The sequence below is a fragment of the Lonchura striata genome, chromosome 5 (assembly GCF_050655825.1).
Source record: "Lonchura striata isolate lonStrDom1 chromosome 5, ASM5065582v1, whole genome shotgun sequence".
NCBI lineage: Eukaryota > Metazoa > Chordata > Aves > Passeriformes > Estrildidae > Lonchura > Lonchura striata.
The window spans coordinates 17,071,115-17,097,768 of NC_140707.1; the positions used below are offsets into that span (position 1 = coordinate 17,071,115).

Sequence of the window (26,654 nt, forward strand, 5' to 3'; positions counted from 1 at the left end):
CACCAAATGCTGGGGAGGTGTATGTGAGGATTTATTTCTGTGTCGAGAGTGTGCAGCAGGTTTTCTAGGGTAAATAGCATGGAATTGCGAGGAAGGGGTGTGTGTGTGTGCCAACATCTGTCTGCAGCGGTGGGATGTTTTATATTCCACACAGTGGCATGTGTGATTCTGTCAGCATGATGGAGCTGGTGGTGGGGTGCTGAGGGATGGGGCTGCATGTGCTGCTTGCCCGTGCTGCCTTCTCCATCATCTCTGCTTGAACTGGGGGGGATTTACAGGAGGGAGATGGTGGAGATGTTGTTTGTGGGGTGTGTTCTTTGTGTGCTTTCTGTAGGTGCTAAGCGTAAGGGCTGGCTCGTGTGCCTGGGCTGGGGGAGGATTGCTGGTTGTCACAAATGGGTTTTGTGTTCGGTCATGTACTGTACTGCAGCACTAGTTGTGTGAATGTTCTGTGTTTGTAGCTGTGTGGGGAGTGAATGGGAGGCAGTGCTTGATGCTAGATTACAATATGCATGTCATTCAGTGCAGTTAAATTAAACAGATTATGTAGGAAAGCAACACTTAAGTGGAATTGCCTGTATAATGCTATATGTGCACGACATCATAGATGCAGCACATCATCAATGCACACATTTTAGGTTTCCATTTAATCTGTGTCAGCCTTCTAATGTATTTTTATATGTGCTGCTTGCTGTAGAGGGAGGAGAGATGCCCATTGCTCAGCTGGCTTAATTTCTGTGGGCAGGGTGAGGTTGGCAGCGTGGCTGGGGCTGCCCTGCACTGCCCTGCCCTGGTGAGCTCCGCAGCAGCGTGGGCACAGCAGCAGCGTGGGCACAGCGTGTGTGTGACCGTGCCACGGAGGGAGCAGAGCAGAGGGGCTGCTGCAGCAGCCACAACTGATTGCTGTGCTCCAGAGATGGCTGTACAGCCCTGGCATGTATTTTGGCAACAGCCCTATGCGTTACACGCTGCTGCCGCCAATGTCTGAGCCGGTGGAAGGTGATACCATTATGCAGAGAGAGGGAAGTGATGGCAGAGACTCCCCTGGTTTTTTTCCTTCTTTGAGGAATAATGGATCATCCCTACCACCTCGATTCTGAAATCTGTGGCCTGGTAACCCTGTTCCCTTCAGACAAGTGTGCCAACTGATTGGGCACGTTTGACCGCGTGCCCTGATTTCGGGATATGCTGCGCTTTCCTTGCTGGTAGACAGGGTGACTATGGGGCTGCTCAGGCCAGACAGATGCAGCTGGAGCAGTTCCTGAGGGACTGAGAGCAGGAAAAGGAGACAGCCAAGCATGGATCCAGGCTAGTGTCAGCAGACAGACCAACCTGTCTGCCCTTACAAGATAATCAATTGCTCTCTCTCACTTGTGCCCGAGTCTATCCTTGTGATTATGAAACGTCAGCAAAATCTCTTTATTTGCTGCCCTTTCTCTCACACATGCCATGGTTTCTGCATGGAAATCTATATTGCTGGAAAAGTGGTTGTTATTCAGAAATACTTTCGCCTCTTTTAACATGCTCCCAGAGATCTGCCAGTGGGAGCTGTTTGCAGCACTATGGTGGTTTTAACCCTTACAAGGATGTGGAACAAACCCCATTTTTTGTAGCCTGATGATTAAAGGGTCTTGATGCTAACTTGTTATATGTGAACAGGGAAAGATTTTGGCTAAGGAAATGTCAGATAATTTTACATTTTTAATTTCTTCAGCAGCAGGAAAAATCTTAAGCTTTGCATTCTCAGTAACCTCCTCTGGCTGGCAGTCTGAGCAGATGACCAGCACCTTTTAAGGTGTGACAGTGAGGCTTTTTTCACACAGTCATTTTTTTGTTATTCAGCAGTTTTGTTGATCCAGCTTTGTTCCTTCTGCCCACAAAAGCATGCAGGGTTTTGCTATTCAAGGTGGTCATTTGGAATGGCAGTTTATATCTAGAGGGAGATTTTTCCAGATGTGTTGTGTCAAGGGCACTGTTCGTTCCCTTTCCTACTGTTCCTCCCTGCCAAGGGAGGAGGAACAGGATGGATGGACAGCTGCCAGCTGATAGGTCAGCAGCTGAAGCACTTTTATCTTGGAAGACCTTCAGCTACATTCAGGTACAAAAGTGCTTTTTGATAATAACCCTGGTAAGCTTTAGACTTGAATGCTGCAGGTCTGAACAGCCTGAGCATCTGAGGATGATCACTTTGCTTCTCTGGGTGGTTTATCTGAAGCACCAATGTGACTCTCACCATTTTACTGGGCAGGCACCTGGCATCACCTGTGTGGGATGGAAGTGGTATTCTTACAGTAGAATTTATAGTTTAGATCCACAAGCTGGACCATTGCCCAGTGTTTTGGCTCCTATCCTCTGTAGATCTTGGTCCCTCTGCAGAATTTTCAGCCCACAAGAAAGGACATCCTCCTGTGTGGGTGGAGGGAGAATGAGATTGTATCACTTGGACCAATTCCCTTGGTTCTGGGAATATTTCAGGGAGTTGTTCTTAATCCCATTGAAGTGGGTCCTTTTTGCACTACATAATACAAAATTTAGTGGCTTATTGGACTGATTATTCTGGAGAAGAGGCTTTGTCTAGAGCATAGTCTAGAAGCCACCATGTGAGGATATCAGGCCATGTTCTCATGCTGGGTTAGCATCTTTCAAGCCACTTACACACCACTACAAAGCTTCATGAGCTTTTTTTGGTGCCAGGTGGTACCTTTCTAGAACCTGATCCTTCAGAGAACATGAGCACTGCAGGTGGTATTCATTAAAGCACCAAATTTTTTTTAAAACTGCTGAAATTCAAGATATTCCACTTACAAATGTGTTATCAATGAAAACTTCTAAATGTTTTGCTAATTTTGTTCTTCTTGATATATTTTTATGTGTGTTAGCTGGATTTTATATAACTGGAAGTTTTGTGCCTTAAGGCCTTATAAGGGCAGTGTGTTTTTTAAAAAGCTGTGCAATTTATAAAAAGCATACTTGTTGAGTATTTCAGAGTCACTTTCCAAAGAAAGGTCTGAGAGTTTTAGCATCAAGCCCATTGTAAATGCTAGTTGGAAATCTTAGGTGGATGAATCATGGCAGTATCATTCCTATTTTACTGTTACTGATATACACACTCTATTTTTTCCATATTAAATCCCCTGTGTTGTGCACAACAGTATCTGACTATTGCACTGCTGCTTATTTTGTCAAATTTAAAAACACCACCAATAAATTGCACTACCCATTTAGAGAGAATTGTTTTGGAAATATTTAACTTTGTTACCAGAGAAACTTGTGTCGAGTAGATAGCAAGATTCTCATCTCTCATCTACGAAATTGAGTTTCTCAGTGATTCTGAGAAAGTTGGATGCATTTGGCTACTAAATTTGCATTAGTAATTTAAGAAAGAAATCATTGCCAATTGGGACTCAGTGGTTATGGTGTAATTGTTCGTGCAGATGCAAGAAGGAAGAGGCCATTGCAGGCAGTCTGCTGCCATGTCATTGTGAATGTCACTGAAGGACATCATGGATTTAATTAATTTGTTCATTGCTGCTATGTTGTATTCTCCAACTTCTTGACTTTCTTTCTGCAGACAACCTAAAAAATAGTGACTCTTTGTACCTTCAGTAATTGAAGCAGCACTAAAGGCATCAGGACCTTGCTAAATGGTTGGTCCCACCCTTCCTCTGAAACACTTCCAAGTTAAGAGACATCTGTTTAACCTGGGTTTAAAGTATGTGTGTTCAGCAATTACCTGTAATTGTGCTTAGTTTGGCTGGGTGGGGAGGGGTTAGGAATTGGTATTTCTTTGCAAACTTCATTGCAGCATTCATTTGCTCAAAACCAGATGGTTGTCCTCTCCTGGTGGACATGGCGAGCAGGTGCTCACAGGGTGGGATGTTCTCCCTCACTTTTCTCCTTCCCTACACTAGGATTTCTACAACTCTTGCAATTCCTTTTGCTGTCTACAGAACTCTTTTCAGTTTCCCTAGACCCTTTAAAAAAAAATAATTCCATTTAAAACTGGTTAGATACTGTCTGAAATCAAGCTACCTCGCTCAGCTAGATTTTTCTTCATATTGTTGTCCCAATTTGTGAAGATCTTGTTGAGTTGGGCAACCTGGATCTGGGGTGGTCTAGTTCTGGGGTGTTCTAGATGCCCCTACTTTCTATTCTTACACCAGATTTTTAATTTAGTGATTCTTTCCTAAATTTGTCAAGATCATCTACACCTGAGCTGTGTTCCAAAAGCATTCGCCACACCTGTTGAGGTTAAAAACATCTCTGTTTTTTTCCTCGTTGCCCATCTGTAGTCCAAGCAATGACAAGGGTATGGAAGCTCAGTTATAATTCCCTGATAAAAATGGAGTGGACAGCCATTCCCAGGTTGGTGGCACCCTGCTGGCACCTTCCAGAGAGTTCGGTCAGCTGTGCACTGCTCTCAAACTGATTAACTTAACAGGTTCCTCCAGTATTATTCCACACTTCAAATTTAGGCTCACATGAGATGTTTGATGAGCCACATGTGACCCACGGTCTGTGGGCTCTGGGTTTCTCTTCTCTGCCTCACTCCCCTTGTGCCCATGCCATTAGCAATTCAAATGAAGTCATATAGTTCAGATGTTAGTAATTATTTTTCTATACTTGAATTAACTTTACCAGGAGCTGTTTAAACCTCTGTATCACTGTCTTGCCAATGTGAAGCTCCATAGAGAGAAGGATGAATGGAGCATACTGCAGAGAAATGATGCCTTCCCAGCTCACCTGCATTAGCCATTTTTGTGTGTGATATTGGGTTTCACAGATCTCATACTGAACCAGCTTGCTGAAGGGATAGGAATCAAGCAAATCTTTATCTGGACCCAGTTTAAAGTCAGAGGAACATTATCTGGGTTCAGTGCCATTGCATGAGCTGCCTCACTGGTGTGAAATTTGGTCTTGCTGCAACTACTGAGCTAATTATAAATGAAATTATGAGAAATGTGGTCAATCATACTGATAACTTTCACACAAAAGATTGTTTTTTGCAGTTGGAAGAAACCAAATGGAGTCATTTTTAGGATATGACCAAAGGATAGATTTTACTGAAGTTAGGAGAAGCTAAGGAAAACTATAGATTCAGGCTATCAAAATATATAAGCACAAAATAAATTTGAAATTGGTGCTAATTAGCTTGTTGATATGATTATAGTTCTGTACCTGAGTACATGCTTACAAAAAGGCATGTGCTTGATCTTTCTGATGGATTTTTCTTTACACACTGTAAGCAATTTGAGGCCACTAAGCAGCCAAATTCTTCTATTAATGATTGCCTTAGGTTTGATATATTCCTAGATACATACTGAAAAATACTTAATTATTGGGGTGGTGTGGGAGGTTGTTCTAGATGAAATGTTCTCAGATAGAAAACAAGAAAACAATTCCAAAGTTGTTTTATTGTGATTATTAACATGGATTTTTCAGTGATTTGTCTTTTCATATAAAGAGCTACCTTTTCTAAAGCCTTGCATTTGAACAACAGGTGTAACATTGCACTATAAATTCAGGAGGTTCTTTAATAATTGGGTTTTCATTTAGAACATGCGAAAGGTTACTTTGCATAAAGTAACTTTGTTCAAATTTCCATTTTTTTTTTATCATATTGGAAAATGGTTTTTCCCCCCCTATTACTTGTGACAGTCTATCTATTTATCTGGCTTCAAAAATTGAATATGCTTAACCTAAAGCATCTTAGAGGTAGGGATATTGTTCTTATTTTTTGGAGAACAATTGTTAAGTGGACGGCTAAGGCACAAAGAAATGTAGCCAAGGTCAGAAAGTCTGGAGCTCTATAGAAAATTACTAGCTAGTCCCTTGATACTAGATTATCTTTCTCCTTTGCTGCTACTTGTTAACAGCTCAAAATGCTCATGCATATGGTGTCCATGTGTTCTCCTTCTGTCCTTGAAACTGTTCGTTTACTCCATTCAGTTGAATTTCTTAAGTGAACACTCTCACTTTTTTGTCCCTGCTTTAGCAAGTGATTTTTATCACCTTCTGCTGTGACACTTGATGCACAGTGACACCAAGCAGAAAGAGGTACAAGCATATTAGTAGGGGAGAGCAACAGAAACTGCTTTTCAAATCTGCTGGCATTGAACCTGAGCTAGTTCTGAAGAAGAAAAAAAAATCTGATTATAAAAAAGTCTAATAAACAAATAATGAACTTTTCCCAACTTTCAAGTATCTAGGAAGTTTAAAAAACAACAACAACAACAGAAAAAAAACAAAACAAAAAAAAAACCCACAAAAAATCAATACCACTTGTGCTCTTTTTGCCAGTCCAGAGGGTATCAGAAAAGAAAACCTTTATTTACTGACACATATAGTGTGGATTAAGTTCTGGGTTTTGGAAATTAAAGATTGGTATTGACTGGTTTTAATTTGCTTTTAGGAGTCCTTTGAGAAATATTGTCTGCTCTGTAATTTCACTTTTCAGATTGTCTTACCACTAGATTTAAATCTCTGAACAATTTGTAGAGTATTTTAATGCTTCTAGCCTACAAATTCCCTGTTCTTACCAAGGTGGAAGAAATTAAGGAGGTGCTTAAATCAATAATTATTTTGCTTGAACTTTCCAAGTTTGCAACAGGATAAATATTGTAAGTGCTGTTTAAGAAGATACATTTGTGAATTAAGCAATAGTTGGGCCTTTAATGAAAGGGTGTGTGTTCTGCTCTTGACCTTTTTTCCCATTTATTTCTTTGCTTCTTGAAACTTTGTAGCTAAATCTTCTACTTTTTATTTTGATATAAATCAAGAGATGCTCTTAAAATTTTAACCCATTAATCTATTTATTTTCCTTGCAGCAAACTGTAGAATCTCATTCTCCTGAGAAAGTCACCTGGCTAAAAATACCCTGCTTTAATATTATTTTTAGAAACAACTATATTGGAAGTATATAAATGGTTAGATATTATGTGTATTATTAGACATGAACTGTTGGTACATTTTGTAACAGGAAGCTGCTGGTTTTCCATTCACCAAGAACTGGAATTCAGTCAAACACTTGGCACTTAGTTGTATGCCTCTAATTTTATCTGTAAATTGTTTTTTCTGAAATAGTTTGTGGAAACAGTCTCAGTTTCTTCAGTTTTGCAAAGGCATGGAAATAACTGCTAAAACTTAAAACAAATAAACCACCTATTAAAATAAACGAGAAAACAGGTCACTTCTTATTTTAAAACAGGCTGAGATCTGAAGTTTTATTCTGATTCCACCTTTTTTTTGGCCTGTTGAAAGTATTTTTAGGTGTGTTATCCTTGGATTATTTTTCATTTTAATTTTGGGTTATTTCAGAATTGGAAGCAATGTGTGGGAAAACAATGCCTGAAAGGGAAAAGTATCCAACTTCTGTATTTGAAAATACACTTTTACCAGGACTTTTTCCCCTGTGCGTGTTGAGTTTTGGACTGTCATGTCATCATATTTTGACAATGTCTTGTTTACTTGCATTTTTTAGCTTGTGTTCATCCCTTGTCTTGGATGTTTCCTTAATCCTTTCCTTGCATGGATTTTTTTGGTCTCTACGGCTGTGGCTATGAGTTGTCGTGTCCTCTCTTTCACAGTGGGAAGGAGTCTCCCTAAGTGTCTTTATTTTACATCTTGTCACTAATCTTGGTCCATTTCTTCTGCCTTGCCCTTTGTGTAATGACAGCCATGGTAAAACCCAAAAGTGCCTTGGCTTTACTGTGAGGGCTGTGAAGCCTTCTTGGAGAAACCCAGAGATGTTTGTCTCACCTGCTGAAGAAAGTGAGCTGGTCATGCATATCCAGGCTTTCTCATGAAGGATATAATCCATAAATAAATAGAAACCCTAAGCCAGCCCTTGACAGGCTGACTTGCTCTCTGGCTGCAGCAGTAGCTCTTCTCAGTGCTGGGGTCCTGTTGGCTGGGTTACACTTTCTCCAAACAAAAGGACTGACCCAACTTCCCTGTTGTTGTCCCTCATCTCCCAAATAAATAACATTATAGAGACTGACGAGGCCTTTTAGCCAAAGGAACTAGATTTCTCAGAGTTGTTTAGGAAGAACATCTTCTGGAGCAGCTGTCTGAGCACACCCATGCTTTGTTCTTGGGAGAGGTGTGTGACAGGCTGAAATTGTAATTTTATGTATTTTTTGTCTCATGGAATGGCATTCTCAGTCATGAATACTGTTGTAGTAGTACCTTTTTGTTTCACACCACTAGGGGATCTTCCTTGATAGAATTGCTAATCTTTGGAAATGCTGGCCAAAAATTATTGTATTGTCTTTTTCTGCCATCTATTAGTTCTGTATACTTGCCTATTGGTAGAATAAAATGAATACCCTGGTGGGATTTCATGTTGCTGATCTAGCTTGTGTGATATTTTATGGTGAATATGGGTGCTAAGACTTTATTATACTTGCATATCTTGAAACAAATATTTAGAAGCAGATTTCTTTTTCTTTAGCCATCTCCACTTGAGTCGTGTCCAATGTTGGAAACTACAGGTAATTTCAGTACTGGCATTTTGATCCACAGTGATCAATGTGCAACTTTGATTGCTGCTGGTGGTGACAGTAATTAATGGATCAGTCTGGTAAGACAAATTTGATTCTGTTTTAAATTATTTTCCATTTGCCAGAGATGTATGGATATTTAAGTCTTCAAAAGTAATTGAAAAATGTCACGTGTTGTATCAAGATCAAATGTGGATTGACCATTTGATGAAATAGCTTAAGAAATTGAGCTTTTCTTGCTCAATAACCAGAGGTCAGTCTGCTTCTCAGGACAGCCACATGTGTTCCAGATTTGTCTGAGGCTTAACTGGGATGGAATATTTTGGGAAGGAGTATTTTTGGCATCACTGCATCTTACTCCTCTGGGATGGGCTCTGGAGCACACAAGGGTCCGGTCCTCCAGGGTAATGTGCCAGATGGGCACTGCCAAAGAAAGCTGGCAAAAAGGGGCCAGGTCCTCTAGTGTGGAGCTGGAGAGGGGAGGCAGCAGCATCCTGTTCATCCCTATGGAGCATCTCCAGGGGAATTGTAATGAATTTGCTTTATTTCACTGAACCAAACCGCTCGCTTTCTGCTTCTCAAGAGGAAGAGCAGTGGTTGCCTAGGATGCTGTTTCCAAGCAGTCAGATAGCAACTTCCCACACTGCAGCAATGTAGATTTTTTTTCCTTTCCTACCTGTAAGATGCCTTTTGGCCTTCCCCTAGTAGGGTTTGGACCATGTGGTCTGATGGCTGGTGCAACCACCAAGTTGCAGTATGGTGTGGTGGGATGTCATGCCCGTGGGTCACCACCACTGGTGGGTTGGTTTATCAGATTGGACAGCAAGGCAGTTTACCTTATTTTTTTACACAAAAATGAATTCCACCTTCTCCTTGTTGAGCAGGTAAACAACCAACCTGCAATAATAGTTTAAAAAAAGTCTGTGGAGCTCCTAGACTTCTTAATAGCTGATCTTTCACCGTTTCAGCTTTGTGATGAAACTTAATCTCTTGGCCACAACAGTGTGAACTAAGGAAGATTTAGCCCTCTTTATTGCCTCCTGAGTGCACTCAGATTCAGCAGAAGAGGTGTTTGTGTTGGATAAACACAGATTTTCATCTCTTCCCTTCGCAGTCTGAGAAACGTCCACTGGTGTTGGACACAATGAAGGGGACTGATGCCACCCATGGCTGCTGTGTCAGCATTTCTGAGCCAATGACCTGTCAGATCCACTCAGTGTTCATTGTGCAGCATTAGGCAAAGAGAAATGAAATTTCAGCGTTCCACTGGCAAATAGTTGAATTTTAAATCATTTTTCAGCGGTTCTTAGTAGCGTATATAAATGAATTGTCAACAAATAAAAGCCCCAGGCTTTCCATGCACGTGGGCACGTTTTGGTCATGCAGACAATACCTGTGGCGGAAGGAGGCTCTTGCAAACCATCTTGTGAATAGCTGCAGCATCACTCAGAGCCACTGCCTGCCCTGCCTCCTCCTCTCCTCCCTGACAGCAGCTGAAATGGCAGGGCTGGCTTTGGCCAGCACTTTGCATCATTTACAGCAATGCTGCTAAATGCTGGGCTGAAATGGATGGGAGCTCAGCTAATTTGCATGATTTAAAATGCCAGCTCGGTTTAATGTAGAGCAGCTGGTATATACTTAACTCCTTCAGGAGAAAACTTAATACCAGAAGATCGCATTATCCAGGGCTATGCTACAGGCATTTATTTATTTCTTTATCTATCCCTTCTCCTCACTGCCTCCTAGAACCTTTGTAAAGATCATTTGTGCATGGCTGGCAAAGGGCTCTACTCGCTGCTGATATTTCTGTGTCTCTCAGAGTTCACAAAGCAATTGGTCCCACCGTCTGACAAATACTTGTTGCAACTCCTGAGCATCCACTTACACACTGACCTTAGGAGGCAGGACTCTAAATTAAGATGTGTCATGGTGAAGGGTGGTGAGATTAGTTGGAAGAGGGACAGGTGTAGAGTCCAGGATTATGTGGATTACTGCATACTCCATTTCTTAGGGTTAAATTTGAAGGTTGAAAATGGCTAATTCCACAATTATGGTGTGCTGTTCCTCTGGGTGCTGTGCCGGCAGCCAGAGTCACCTTGTGAGGGAAGGAGGACTTGGAGGATCAAAGAATTCCTTTGCTCCCCTGAAATAATTAGCATAACCTCGATGAGAGGATGGAGGGAGCATAATCTTTTAATGCCAACCTTTCTCAAAATTGACCTTGTCACAGGCAGATTCAGCCTCTCACAGAGAGACAGATGTGTGGTAGAGTCACTTTTACTGCATCAGAAATGCTGGCACAGTATCTCATCCTCTGCCAAAATTCTCTTTGCCTTTCCCTGGGTGATCAGCCTCTTATGCAAAGACTCTGAAGGTGCCTTTGGATGAGCTGTGGGATATTGATGGATTTCACAGAATCAGGGCTTCCTCAAGGCACTTACAATGGAGTGTTCTCTTCCTCTGGACATTCTTTATTCTGGAGTTTTCTCTTGAAGCAAGCATTTCAAATAGTCACTTTTGAAGACCCTGATCAGTTTCAAGTGCAGGCCATTAAGCTGGAGATAAAACATGTGTTAGGTTCTTTTGACACGGGTAAGTCCTTAAGGGCTGCATCTCAAATTTGAGTGTTTCTATTACCCTTTATAAACCTTTGTAGTAGACAATACGTAGTTACTTGGTTGATACCAGTGCTGTGTTTGGTGGATGAGGCAGGAAAGTCATGAGGTGCAGGAGAAAGGACAAATCTTCCCTAATGAAAACTGATTATTGTCTTTTTTTGTTATGAAAAGGAAACCTCTAAGATGACCGCCCATAGTCTTCTTCCATGAATGCAGGAAAGATAAATTGTCTTTGGTGATGAAATATTTCATTCTTTCATCTTCTGTTGTCCCTGTGCATAGCTGTGTTATAGATGGATAATGAGATGATTTGCTCTCACAATTAAGGGATGACTATTGTGTGAATATTAAGAAAAGCTTTAGTGATGTATAGTTACGTTATTGTAGTTTAGATGTCCTCTGTTCTCCCCATGGTTCCCCTCTGTATTGTTGCCATCAGACAGCCTGAGTTGTCTAAGATAGGTTGAAAAGAAGCTGTGTACATGTGCCCTTTCCATGGGGCAGTTGGGAATGGAAGATTTTGTTGCTAGGGGGCTGTGGCATGGCAACACCTGGCCTGCAATCCAGTTATAAGAAAGCAATGTCCACCAATAAATGGCAAAGAAGAGCTGCCTGACAGACTTTGGGAGGGACCAAGGTTAGCTGATGCAACCCCCAGGGTATAAAAGACTGAGCATCCACCTTGAAGATGAACCCCCACATGGTACCCACGAGGGCTGCTCCCAGTGCTGCAGATTTATTTTTCCTTATGTAGTCCTTTTGTTGCATTTTTGTCAAGGTTTAATAAACCTTCTAAATTTTCCAAGTGAGCAGTTGTTTCTCACACCTGCATATTGAGGAAGATTATAGCCCTGCATTATACAGGCAAATTATTTATGTTGTGGAGTATATATAACACAGCTAGGTTGAACATCTGAATGCTTTTGATGTTTAATATGCCAATAAATTCAGCCATCTGAGAAAAAGCCTTTACTCTTGCAGGCCAAAAATACAGTTAAGCAACATATATCTATCTTTTAAATAGACAGAAACCATTTTGTGAGATGGTTTAGAAGATTCCTTTCTAGCTGAGGTAGAGCAGTGTGGTTTAATAAGTGGTTGTCAGGCACCAGGTCAAAACTTGGAACAAAAGAGGCTATTTGTGTTTATCAAGTCTGACTCCAGGTTTCTGGATCAGGAACAAATTAGCCAGCTTTTCATTTATGCTGTGTGAGAGAGCTGTCTGTGAGTTTATAAATCCTCACCAACCATGTCACTTGGGTGTCTGAAGTATTGTTTGTTTTCTTTTTATAGCTAAGGGATAAATTTAATTATTTTAATGCTTTCCAATTGGTTAATACAAACTTTTTAGGGATCCAAGCTTGACCTCTAATTCTTATTATTTTTCATTCCTTGCTATTTTCCACCACAGATATTTTTATTTTGCTGTTTTTAGGACTTTTCCAACTGGCTGGATGGTTAGGAAAGCCAGTTCCAGCAGACTGGACATGCTGTGAAAAAGCCTGAAGAAACGATAAGACTAGTTTCTATTGCACCCTTATTTAGAGCCTGCCTTTCTGCCAGGAGGGGTTTCAGTCCTAAAGGGCAGGGAGGATGCAGGGTGAGGCTGTGAGCCACAGGCCATCAGCATCATTGGCACCTCCTTGCTGCCTGCTGCAGTTTAGCACCAGCAGCTCCCTTATCTCACAGGTGTTCTGTGAGATAAATCCATTATAATTCCAAGCAGCTCAGGTAAAGTGATACCTGGAGCCATGGATTACCTTAAATAGCTAACTGTGGGACTTCTAAACTTTCATGCATGTGTGATCTGTTATTTTCCTATTGATCTTTCTTCTTAAGGTAATACTTGAATCAAAGCAAGAGATACTCGATTTGAAGTCCTTTTCACTAGTGATTTGTGGATTTTAATAAAACGTGTGAAAATAGAAATCAATTGTTAGAAGGTTCTCAGCTGTAAACAGATATCATTACTTTTGGCTGTGTCTTCTGAAAACAGCAGTTCATTCTTTATTGCTGAAAATAATTTGAAGAGAAGATGAGAATTGAAGAGCTGCTAGCCCTATTTCAAATTATAATGAGGAGTTTGTGGGCTGTGGGTTTCCATCTGCACTCCACTTCTATGCCATCTGCCCACGAGGGAAAAATCATCAGCTGAGAAAATAAGAGGATGTCCTGCATTTAGGCAGCCACAGAACCACCAGTTACACATGAAACCTTGTGAGATTTGTAATGGAACCTGAGCCCATGATAGTACTGCTCTGAAGAGTGTAAAAAAAGGCTATTGAGATTTTGTAAGTGAAAAAAGGAGATTTTAAGCCTCATGAAATGCATGATTGACCACGTTAGTAGAAGGGAGGAATCTGCAGTGTTGATTTGTAGTATGTAAAACAGCTGAGAACTATCTGTGAAGGCTGAGATTATGCTAATTTATGCAGTACACATTGCTACTGCTGTTTAAAAATAGCTTATTTTCCAGAGATCTAGAGCTACTGCAGATTGGCTTTGCATTTAGCTCTGCAAATTTGAACACAGAACAAAGCTTGGCTTATGTGGTCTTTTTATCACAGAATCACAGTATAGTTAAGGTTGGGAGGAACCTCTGAAGATCATCTAGTCCAACTCCCCTGCCAAGGCAGTCACCTAGAGCAGATTACACCTGAATTCTGTCCATGTGCATTTTGAATACTTGACCTCCCTGGGCAGCCTGTTCCACAGAATAACAGAATATGAGTTGGAAAGGACCCAAAGGATCATCAAGTCCAACTCCCAGCCCTGCACAGGATGCCCCAAGAATCACACCAGGTGCCTGAGAGTGTTTTCCCAATGCTCCTTGAGCTGTGCCAGGCTTGGTGCTCTGCCCACTCCTGTGGGGAGCTGCTCCAGAGCCCAGCCACCCTCTGGGTGAAGAACGTTTTCCTGATATCCTGACACAGGATATCATCCCCAGGTCCTGCCAGCTGTGACAGAGCAGAGCTCAGTGCCTGTCCCTCCTCTCCACCTCAGGGGAGCTGCAGACTGTGCTGGGGTTCCTCAGGCTCCTGTTCTCCAGATGAACAGACCCAGTGCCCTCAGCCCTCCTCACACGGCTTCCCCTCAAGCCTTTCACAACCCTCACGGCCTCCTCTGGACACTCTCTGACAGCTTCATGTCTATTTTACGCTGTGCTGCCCAAAGCTGCCCAGCTCTGGAGGTGAGGCCGCCCCAGCTTGGAGCAGGGCAGGACAATCCCCGGTGTACCCCAGGACAGGGCTGGCCCTCCTGGCTGCAGGTCCCTTTCTGTGGCGCTGCTCTCCAGTGTCCCGTTCCCAGCCTCTGTACATCAGGGCTGCCCCATCCCCAGTGCACAGCTGGCACCTTGCCTTGTTGAGCTCCGTGGGGCCGGTGATTGCCCAGTCCTCCCATCTGTGCAGATCTCTCTGCAGGGCCTCCCTGCAGGCTCCTTCCAGGGGTTGCATCGCTGCAAACTGCTCAGCATTCTGTGAGTCCTGCGTCCAAGTCATTGGTGAAGGTGTCAAAGAGCACCTTGATGGCCTAAGATGGGGCCCTGCAGAACCCCATTAGTGAAAGTCTGATGTCACCCATTCATTGTCACCCTTTGCACCTCACCCCTGAGCCAGTTGCTCAGCCATCACAGGATGCTTTTGTCCAGGAGGTCACCCTGAGACACAGTATCAAAAGCTTTACTGAAATCCCCAAAGATTACATCAGCTGGCTTCCCTGGATGAAGCAGGTGGGTTACCCTGTTGTTGGAACTCAGAATGTCCCTCAGACATTTTCGGATGCTCTGGGCCCAGGTCAGAAGCATCTGAGACCCTGGCAGGCAGCTGGAAACAGCTGTGATTTTGGGTTTGAGCCATGGAATGATTTACCAACCTTGTAGGAAGAACAAGAAGTCACAAAAGTTTAGATATTATAGTAGAAGTAGTCACAAAGTAAAGGGAAGAATTTTTGAGTGCTGTACAGGGGGGTTTTAGTTTTGTACATGGGGGTCAGAAGTTTTAAGATGGAGGGATTTGGGCCTGGCCTGTCCTCCCTCTTTTCTCCTTCCTCACCTCCATGTTCTTGGTGATGTTGGCACTCACAGATTGGTTTAGAGTAGAAAAGCACCATTTAATATAGGTAATAGGCATTGGGGAAAAACTGCAAACATGTAACACGTAATGTACCATATAAAAGATAGAAAAGCACCATTTAATATAGGTAATAGGCATTGGGGAAAACTGTAAATATGTAACATGTAATGTACCATATAAAAGAGAGCAGCAGCCCTGGGCGGGGAGAGAAGAAGCAGTCGGGAGTCAGAGAGGATGTCAGGGTGTGTGTGTGCCTCTGCCTGAGCTGTGAGCAAACCACAGCAGCCCAAGGAGAAAATCTTTTAGATAACTTGCAATAAACTGCCTTGAGACCAAACAACAGAGACTGCTGAGCCTTTCTTTGGAAGCATGGGTTGGAGGAGACTTTTCCACCACATGGAGCCACCCCGAACCAGGGTGAGCTCTGGCACCCTGTCATAAAAGGCAGTGAGGTTTGATGAGCAGGACTCTCCCTGAGGAAGCTCTTGCCATGCTCTCTGGAGTGCTGCAGTTGCTGCTGTTCCCCTCTTTGTGGGGCTCCAGCTGGTTCCACCACATTGCATCGCTTCCACTCAAGAGGCTGGAAGGGAAATGCTGCCCCCCTGGCTCAGGAATGGCACAGAAGCATCAGTGGATGCTGTGAACAGCTGCAGTCTTAGGCTGAATGCCCAAAGGAATTAAATCAAATTAAAGTGTGTTTTGGGTTTTTGGTATCTGGTTTTGTTTTGCAGAGCTCAACACCTGTTGCTCAGATGTGTGGTGCCTTGAAATACCTTGGAGGGGTATTTGGCTCATCTCCTGCCACTCTGTGTGTCATTGTTTTAGGCGCTTATGGGATGTAAGGAAGGAAAGGGCAGGGAGGAGGAACCTCCGTGTTGAGAATAAAACCAATTTTCAGGTTGTCATTTGAACTACGTTTCCAATGAGTGTGGGTGAAAATGAGAAATAAGAAATGTATTGCAGCTGGAGGCAGTGGCTAATTTCATATTCTGATTTAATGGTTTAAATTCTGAAGGAGCTAGAATGAATTTTGTAGTTCAAGTCATAATTTACTTGATGAATAGAATTACAGACAATACTGGAACTGAAATTAAAGATAAAAGCAATTTGGGACAAAAAGTCCTAGTGTGTAACTTGCATTTGAGCAGGTGCTCCTCTCATAAGAAGATGCTGTGGGTTTTGAGTGCCAGAAGAAAAATCCATCCTAAGCATGAACACAACTCAGTTTTGGAAGTGATAGGTGATACAGTGATAGGTGGAAGCCAAGAAAATGTAATTCTCCTTCCTCATTTTTTTCTACCACCTTTAGTCATGTTTCCTTTCCCAGTGCAAGGATGACACTTTTGATTAAAAAGCTCTTTTAACAGAAAATTGTAGTAGAGAACAGTGGTTACAATGCAAATTATTCGAGGTTCACCAAGCCACCTCTGCTTCTTGCCTGAACTTAAGGTAAAGCAACACCACACAGTCTTAACTCACTTATATAAAGAACTTGCTGAAATCTGAGAAATACAAACCACTTTTTCGATCTAATGTTCTGTTCAAATCCAGGCCTGGTGTACTTCTATCATTTCCAGGTTATCAAAAAGTATTTTTCTTTCCCCTGCTTTTCCATTTATCATGTGGTTTGGGGCATATATGCAGTGTTTGGATAGGGAAAGAGTGGAGTCTTGCATGCTGTGCCCTCTTTGAGCCAAAATACATCAGAGGGGTGTCAGTTTGCAGAAATCAAGTGACTGTGATGGATATCTGCATGAGGCAGCTGTGCCTTCAACACAAGAATAACAGGATTTGCCTGATTGGAAATGTCAGCCATGGGTTCCTGGGAGCTGTTTAGGTTGGACCCAGTCTTTGGAGTAGCTAATGAAGCCAGGAGTGTTGGAAATGCAGGTGAACCCAGTGGGAGGGAATGCTGATGTCTGACTCCAGCACAGAAAGCTGAATTATTTCTTTATTATACCTATACTATAATACAGTAATATACTATTTAAAGGAGATATTAAAACTACAAACCTACTTTTTCTAACTGCCATATCTAACTCACAACTCATGACCCTCTCACCAGAGTCCAGCCCCAGGTGGGTTGGATTGGCCATCAGGCTCAAACAATCCTCACCTGAATCCAATCAAGCACTCACCCCAGGTAAGCAGCTCTTCAAACACATTCCACAGAAACAGAAGTTGTTTTCTTTCTTCTCACTGGGCTCCTCTATGAAAAAATCCTGTGAGAGAGAGAAGAATGTGCCTGGCACACAGGAGCAGGTAAAGGGGTCCTCTTTGTTATAGATGCTTAGTCTGACTCTGAGTTTAAGCTGGGGTAGGGCTGAGTGGAAGAGAAAAGGGGAATAAAGCAGTTTGTGCCGCTGGCGTGCTGTGGGATGCGTTAGCTGGGCTGCTATTGCCACCTGCTGGTTCTGGACAGAACCAAAGCACATCTCATTTTCCTTCGCTTTCCTGGATGAGTTGCAGGGGACTAAGTATCCATTGGGTATGGTTTAGATTTATTATGGATATGCTTTTATTACAGATTATTCTTTCAATGCCATAGAAAAAAAATCCGCGATATTTTATGACTGTTATTTGTTCTGGGCATAGATGATGTTGTAAAAATTACATGATTGAGTCTTTCTTTGGGCACCATCATATTCTGAATTGCCAGTACTTGTGTGGCTGGAAACTCACGCAGTAAATATGACTGATGAATCCAGAATCTGCCTTTTCTGGTGTAAAAATGGAACAGGAGGTAACGTGGTGTCCTCCTAGCCTCGGAGCGTGTCCATCAGGGACACGCTGAGACCTGGTGGCATCTGGGTGCAGAGCTAATGAACATCTCTGAATTGCTGCAGCAGGGTCCAGCCACTGCATTACCAGGGCAAATCTGATTACCATAAGTGATTAGTGTCTTATCTTGCTGAAATTAGTGGATCATTATCAAATGATGACTTTTTGCACATTATGTGATTTAATTGTCCTTTCATTACAAAGAATTTTATTGCAATCCTTTTAGCAGGGGAATACAGATTAAGTTGTAGTTACCAAGAAAAAAAAAGGAGATCACTGTTCAGCCTCTCCTGTTCAGTGACAAAGCCACATTCTGTAGTTAATCTGTAGATTTTCTGTCTCTAGAAAGCATATGTGTCTGCTGGAGCATTTCAGTTATAATTTCACTTATGATGTTTTCCAGAGGAGAACTGGCATAGGTTATTTGCCGTGAATCTTGCAGGCAGCACTCTGGAGCTATGATCAGCTTTGTCATGTATGGAAATTTGATCTGACCTGTGGTAGGGGTCTGACTTAAAAGTCTCTTCCCCTCTGTTGTAGCTTCCATGAACTGTGCCACAAAACTCTCTATTTTGTGGGGGGAAAGATGTAAAAAAAAAAAAAAAAAAAAAGTAAATCTATTAAAGTCACAAGTATTTGCTTGAAATTAAGGCTGAAAAATCTCCATTGTGTTGTCAGGTGTGGAAGTTTTCCCTGGAAGTGTTCAAGGCCAGGTTGCATAGGGCTTTAAGCAACCTGGTCTAGTGGAAGTTGTCACTGCCCATGGGAGAGGTGTTGGAACTCACTGGTCTTTGAGGTACCATCCAACCCAAACCATGATCCTTCATCATGAAAGAAAAATAATTTTCATGGAGGAAAAAATATTTCTGAAGCAGCTGCACTGTCCTTGTAGCTATCATCTTTGGATTTCCAGTTAATATGGTAGTGTGAGCCAGGATTTAACATTTATTTAGCATTTAACAATTTAACAGGACCTGAAATATAACTAAATGGTGCCCTTGTGTGCAGTCCCTTCCCCCATGAATATCAAGTGCTAATTTCACTTGGCTCTTTCAAGCCACATTCACACTGTATTTTTGGCTGCAGGAGAACAATTCTGACTGCAAAGTGTAGTTGTTTTGTGATTTGCTGTTCTGTATTGTTATTCAGGCTTATTAGATTTCTAGGCTTATTAGCAGTAATCATAATTTTGCCTAGAAGCAGTTAAACCAGCAGGAAGCAGAACAACTTTTGTCAGTCACTTGTTAAAAATTTCAGTTATTAATATTCCCTGAAATGGAAGCCAGACCTTATTTCTCATGTGTGATGGTTGGTTTGTTTTTTCTTTCTTTCTGGTTCATATGTGCTTAATCCTCACAGTATTTGGAAAATTAATTGGATCACCGTGGCACAAATGCTGCTTACAGTGATCCCTGGTTGTAATGTGCAGTGAAAAGGGATGAAAGGAAATATATTGAATTGGAGGTGTATATTTTTGTTGCTGTTTTTGGTTGTTTGGTTTTTTGGTTTGCTTTTTTTTTTTTTTTTTTTTTTTGCAAAGACTTTGTAATTGAACATTTCTAGTCTTTTCTGTGATTCTGCCAGCACACCAGAAGGTCTTTAAAGATCATTGTTCTTCCCAGTCCTCTGGTGGGCACCTTCTTGGTCTCCTTCATCCCAGGTTCTGCTCCCCCTGGAAGCAGCAGGTAAAAGGTGGTGACACAAAGGTTGTTGCTGGAGCTGGTTCAGGATGGGTTTTGGGTGTGTTTTACTGCCCAGGTGAGTGTGGGGCTTCTCAGGTGGAATGCAGGCACCCCTGGCACAATAAATTACACTGGTGCTGTTGGGCTGTGCTCAGAGGATACTGCAAGGTGAGGGGTTTAGCTGAGCTGGCCCTTAGTGACAGGCAAAAGTGGGCTGAAATGAACTTCTTTCAGGACACTTTTGTAAGGCTTGTCCTTTAGATTTAAACCCACTTAACATAAGGGAATAATATTTGACTGAATGTTTTGGATGGAGACAAAACCTGCCGTCCCCAGCTCAGGCAGTCTGAGCTGCCTTCTTCAATTCAGCCATGGAGTTCCCCCAGTTTTGACTGTCCAGGATTGCTCCATGTGTGTGACAGAAGGACAATGCATTCCCAAACCACGTGGACAGGACACACAGGTTTTGGAAATCATCCTCAGGTGGATGTCTCTTTTTACCTCGCTCTCTTCCCTCCTCTTCTCCTTCCCGTTCTTGGGACTTGGATGAACCAAACCTCAAAGTTTCCAAGGCACAGATCAGTGCAGTGCTGCTTCTTTTGGGCCAAGTGCTTGGAGAGTAAACCAAGCAGCATTAATAATATTTATCTGCAGAGGGAAACTAATAATAGCTTGTTCTCAGATTTATTTATTTTTCCTACTCACCCTAGTGAAGTGCTGTAATTTTTTTTTTTTTTAAATTGGTCTGTGATTTGAACTCTGTGTAACCAGACTAGAGGTTGGAAACTAATCTTGTCTTCAGAGGCACCTTGCCTCTGAAAATGACATTGTGCTCACAACTACCACATCTTTGGATATTCAGAGCATAGTTTGACACTATTTTAAAATCTCTAAATAGCTTAAAAGCAGAGTCAATCTGTTATTATTAGCATCTCCTCTTTGGGGCATGGCCTGACACCGGTGAAAGAATGCCTAATAAAAATGAGAAATATTTAATTTCATGTAATCAAACAGGTCTGATTCTTTTATACCTTGCAGCTTATGTAATTGCTAGTTACATGAGGTGAATATTAAAATGAAATACTAAATTACATGGTCAAAGTAAAAGGCAAAGAAGAGTTAGATCTTATGAATCTTAATTGGATTTTTCTTTTTTTTTTCCTTTAGTCATCATATTAAGGTACATTGAGAACAGGCCAGCAATAATTTTTAATATTGAGATATAAGCTAGACACACAAGTGATAGGAAATGGTGCAAGTAGGGGAAAAATTGCCCGGTATTCTAATATAATTTTATAACTGAAAACCTGTTAACAGTTTAAGTGAATCCCAGGCAAAATGCTGATGGTATGCTCTTAGACAGGCACCTCAAACTGAGGCTGATAACTGAGTTATGTTAGTAAATGCTGATTGTTTTGTTCAAGTTACACTGGGCTATAGGACATAGTCTAGATTGGGCCAAGCTAAGGAGCAGATTAAAGTAACACGCACTTCTTTGCCCCATCATGAAAGTATAGTCCAATTCTTAGAGTGATTTGAATGGTAATAAAATTCTTTTTGACATTTATGGGATGAGGATGTGCTCTGTTCATTAGTGCAATAAAAGGTGAACTCAGCAAAATGCTTCTGGTTGTTTACAGTGAGGCACACTGTAGCTTCTTTTTATTTATTCATATTTTCTGTTTGTTTCATAATTGAGATACAAAAGAATAACAGTGCCAGTAAGCCATGGGAGTAATCCTTGATGATGATAATATGTGAGAAAATAATATTAAAGTAAAAACCTATATTCATAGCTCTGTGCTGTCTTACTAATCCATCAAAAACACAAACCAAGTTTTGTTAGCAGAATTTTTATGTTTATTTTCAAGCAAGTGATAATGCCTTTAGAATACCAGAAGCATTAATTGGCTATCAACCCCAGGGACTAGAAAAGCTTTTCTTAGATAAAAGTTGTTTTCTAAACCCCTATCTTGGGCAGCTCATCATTTGTTTGCCCTTTAGTGGAAGCTCTCTCTTCTAAAGTAGCAGGAATATATTGAGATTTGGCTGTGTGTATTCAGCATTGTGAATAAGAATTTGCATTTATATTTGATACAGCCTAGAGCATTCTTTCATGATATATATCTGCATCTTAATTTATTTTTTGTTATTATTATTTCTGTTTCTGTCCTCAATTTCAGAGTACATGGGGAAAGTAGAGCAAAAGTAGCTAAGTAATATCTTTAGTTGACTTTTAGACTGCTGCAAACTCTCAAGCTTCAATGGATCTCAATTTTTTTCCCCCTAACGGACAAGGTTGATGATGTGGCAGGATGCAAACTGAAAGAACAGCTGAAAGCAAGCAGAAAGGATAATATTTGAAATAATAACTAAGAAAAAAAAAGGAGGCAAATTTAGGAAAAATAGGTTTTTTCCAATGCACTTAATAGATGACATATATAATTTTTTTTATGATCTTGAAGAGTAGGGAGAAACATGAAGTAAGTTACTTCTTGCCACTTGTGCTGTTATCAAACAGCAGTAGAGCAAGGAAAGTTCCAGCTGCCCACAAGTGCAGTGAGCCAAGGGGAGGCTGGCAGAGGAGGTGAGGGAAGGGAGGTACAAAGGAGCAGAAGTAGCCCAGACAATTGGAGGCCTTTTTGCTCTAAAAGGCTGATCTTTTAAGATGTTGGAATACTATGGAAGGGTGCACCACAATGTGCTCCACTGCACTTTGAAGCTCTCAGTTATTGAACATCTTGTGTGCACGTTTCTACCCTGCTTTTATCTTCAGAGTTCAAGAGATTATCAAAGGAGACATGTGTTATACTCTGTCATTAAGGCTCTAATTATTTAATTCCTTGTATCTTTGTTTTGTAATGTCAAATTAGTGCTGCTCTGGCTGCAGCCTGTCATTCCCCCATGACAATAATTAGTATTATTGTGCAAATAACTGAAGAATTGGTGCATTCAACTCAGCACACTCTGAGGATGCAGAGGAAGAAGAAGTAATTTTTGCTATGTATGATCATATCAAGTAATTGAGTTTTTCACAAGTATCCCCTGTATTAAAAACAACAAAAAGCCACAAAAGACAGCTAAGTGTTTCTCAGTTTCTCACTATAGTTTAATTTCTTAGCTGAAGTAGAAGGTTCACTGAGGGTACAGAACTTTTATGGCAACTAAAAATCAGTTTTGGTTGAGCTGCTGAATGAAATGTGAATTTATTGAGGAGAGTCTTGTTGTGCATCCTACTTGGTTACTTGGGCATCCCTAGCAGGGATTTTCCTCTGTTTCCACGTTCCTGTTAATTTATAATGTGTGGGCTTTCAAAACCAACTGTTGCTGTGCAGCAGCTGGCAATGTGCCTTAAGCCTGCTAAGAGCTTTTCTTCATCATTTCACCTGCCATTTTGGGTAAGAGATGAGATCTACCCCAGCTCTGCTCTCCCCAGTGGTGCTGGTCTTTGACCAGCTCTTCCAGAGTAGGAATCATTTATCATGAAAATACTAGACTGTATTTCATAACCTCTGTTTATATCTCCAGACCAAATTGTTCAGATCCCCATCCAACCTGGCCTTGGACGCTTCCAGGGATGGGGCAACCACAGCTTCTCTGGGCAACCTCTGCTAGGGTCTCACCACCCTCACAGTAAATAATTTCTTCCTTAATGTCCATTTTAAACCTACTCTCAGGTTGAAGTCATTCCCCCATGTCATGTAAAAAGTCTCTTTCCATCTGTCTTTTAGCCTCACTTCAGGTACTGGAAGGCCACCCTTAATAAATGCACCCCTAATAAAGTCATTATAAATTTCAGTACTTCTGTATTTGTATGCATACAAATTTAAATATAAATTTCAACTCAAATCTGCCACATAGGCTCTTTGGGTCACAGAATTCTGTGTTCTTGATTTAGCAGCCACTTCATTTAAAAGTGAAGTATAAAGAGTTTGGCAAAAGGATCTGGTGGATACCAGTTGTTATCAAGTGTTCCAGGGGGCTGATCAAGGCTATGAGTAACAGCTATTTTTAATTAAATCTTGGTATGTGTTCTTTTGTAGGACAGGTTTCAGCAGTGATGGTGAGTGATCCTTTGTTAGCACTGAGCAGACTAATTGAATCACTTTTTTGTACTAGTCTGCATCTGCTTAAGTAGAATTGCTTAGTTAATTTTAAATTCTTGCTGTTCAGGGTAGTTGGCAAAGACTCAGCAGAAACACAGCAAATAACATTTTCCTGTCTGTATTTTAGTCTGCCTATTAAAATAATATGACCCAAGAATTCCTCTCAAATATAGCAAGTCAATCTATTTTTGTTCGATATCAGAATTATTTATCATACTATTATTTTATTATATCATACTATTATTTTTTACATGTTGGAAAACTGGGAAGGGCATGTCAGGTCATAGAGCTGGAAGTGTGGGCTGGGATTATGCTCCAGTCCAAAGACAACACTGCCCTATGAGTGGAGGAGGACCCATAGGTTTCCTTGGCAAAAATAATCCCTGGATTACTGTCCTTTTCAGACCTTTGGGCTGTGGGACCAGAGTGGTTGGAAGTGATGATTTGAGCACTTGTATCCCTCAGACCACAGTGAGAATTTACTGCTCTCTATCATCTGAGTGGCCTTGTTAATATTGTCAGCATTGCTTAACCAGTCCATATTCAATGTACTGGTAGTTTTGTTACTTTATTTAGCAGCTTTTTTTCCCAACACATTGTATTCTGAATAAAGAATTTAATAGTTTTTTTAAAAATCCCTCTGTCCTGGTTTAGGGCAAATTTGGGAGAAAACCTCCAAAAAGGAGTGCCCCCCCCCCCCCCCCCAAGAAAGCCAACCCACACACTCCTCCCTCCAACCAGCTCAGGAAAAATGTCCTTGGAGAGAAGTGGAAAAAATCTATTTATTTAGCAGGCAAAAAATGAACACTAGCAGATGACAAAGCTCATTTGCTGCTCTGAAGAGGTGAGAAATTCAGAGTCTCTCCTGTGGCTGGTCACTCTGTTATTGGTCCCTCCAGCTGCTGCCCAGGGTAGGTCACAAAGTGAATTCTCTTGCTGCTCCCTGGGTCCTGGTCTGGAGCAGGTTCAAACAGGTCCAAGAAAAGGGAAAGAAAGAATAAAACAGTCCAGGGAAAACTTCTCTGCCTCAGTGGCTAAACTAACTAAAAAGCAAAAGAGCTCTCTGTTCTGCTCTGTCCATGCCCAGACAGCACCGTTCAGTGCAGAATGTGGAGGAGTGAGTGCAGCCTCTGATAACAAACTCCGTGCTTCATCTTCTCCCTGCCTTCACTCTCAGAACCAGTCTTGAAGGCACAGAATATAATATCCAGCATCAACAGAACAGACAACTGGGGATACAAGCATCAGAAAGTCACCCTAGGACACCCAGGTATTTCTTGGCGCACTGGTGAGCTGTTGAGTAGCAGCTGACTGGGATTTGGGATGGAGCACAGGAATGTTTCCATTACTTGTATATTCCTTGGAATCCTTGAAGGCTGGTGTATGTTACATTGGGTTGCTGGCAGGAGCCAGGTGATAGTAAAGATTCGAGGTCGGCAGGAACAGATATGTGGCTGACTGATACACTTCAATGGGGAACTTACCCAACACCTTTGATGATAAATAAGACAGCAATAAATGTGATAATTCACTCTGACTTCCTCCATAAAACAGTCCACATGACTTCTGCTGACTTGCATTCATTTTTTTTTTAATTAGTTCATGCTATGATCTCATATTTGCCCTTACTCTTCTCTGACAAATGAAAAAGAGCTGTTTGGATCTTGTGATCCGCATTTTTCAGTCCTTAAGTCATTCTCGCGGCTCCTCTCTGAAGCCTCTCCAAAGGTTCAATCTGCTGAACTGTTTTACACAACCAGCATTAAACCCAGCGGGTGATAAAGCCTGTTCCTGTTTGATAACCCCCTGTTCTTGTGTGTAAGTATTGCATCACCCCTACACCAGAGCGCCAACCCCGCATCCTGATGCCACATCACAGCCGTGATGCTCTCTCCAGGTGCACTGAACTTGTGGAGAGTCATTTGCTCTATGGCATTCTTGGGTTTTCCTCTTTACAAGATTGCATTTGCTGTGTTAACAGCTTTTCATGGTCAGTATAGATGAGTTTCTTTTGCTTTGAGCTTCCTCTTTTTGCCATGTTCTTCTCCATTACTGATGTGCCAACAACAAATTTCATAGCCCCTTCTAGGGCTTGCTCAGAAAAGTAGGGCTGAAAATGAAATAGTCACACCTCTCACACAGAATATTTTTTAACCAGTTAACTCCTTTTTGGTCCACCTTTTCAGATGTTTGCAGGGTTGATTTGATATTATTCTGGTTTTCACCATGCCAGGTGAAAATGAAGCAAGAGCCTCCTCACAGAATCACGTCTGTGATATCACTTTCGTAAGCTCCAGTGAACTCAGCAGAAAATACCAGTTTAACAAGGCATGTTTTCCAGAGAAAGGATGCTCGTTTGCCAGTAATAATACTGTCTGCTTCAACTGTTGATTAATTGAGCTTTTGTCTCTTTTTGTACTTTTGTCTGGGATTGGTGGGAGGGTGTGACTATCAAAGCCGTCTTGTTCTCTTTGATCTGGTACCCAGCACCAGCTGTCTGTGTGTCCTCCAGAACCTCCCAACAACTGCTGAAAATCATGGGTGACCATGTGGGCAGCTCCTTCATTGGGTTCTCTAATGGTGCTACTCAGTGCAAGGCATCTCTTCTGCTGGTTTAGAAAATGCTGAATTCAGAGGCTCCTGCTCAACACCATTTTGAGAGCTTTTTTTTGAATAAAAATGGTTGAGCATCTGTTATGATTCCATGAACTATAGGCTCCTGTTCTTTCCCACATCATGCTTGGCAAAATCCTGTTATTGACAGCTTCAAGATTTCTAGGATGCTTTCAAGATCATAATTTACAGATATTTGCATTCTGTAATGCATTAATGCATGAAAGGAAGACATATGTTATATAGAAAAAGACAAATAAAACCCCAGCTTTCAGTGAAC

General features: G+C 41.6%; 1 protein-coding gene across 10 annotated transcripts in view; it reads left to right on the forward strand.

The window, feature by feature from the left end:
* NAV2 (neuron navigator 2) overlaps positions 1–26,654 on the forward strand; it is a 381,846-nt gene that overhangs the window by 173,483 nt on the left and 181,709 nt on the right. The window contains exon 1 of one of the 10 annotated variants that reach the window (XM_085579849.1): positions 6–17,454. The exons of the other annotated variants lie outside the window; for them this stretch is intronic. Coding sequence (XP_085435975.1) covers positions 17,242–17,454 — 213 coding nt within the window. The 5' untranslated portion in view covers positions 6–17,241. Of the gene's footprint in view, positions 1–5; positions 17,455–26,654 lie in introns of those variants that run through there. 10 annotated transcript variants of the gene reach the window in all.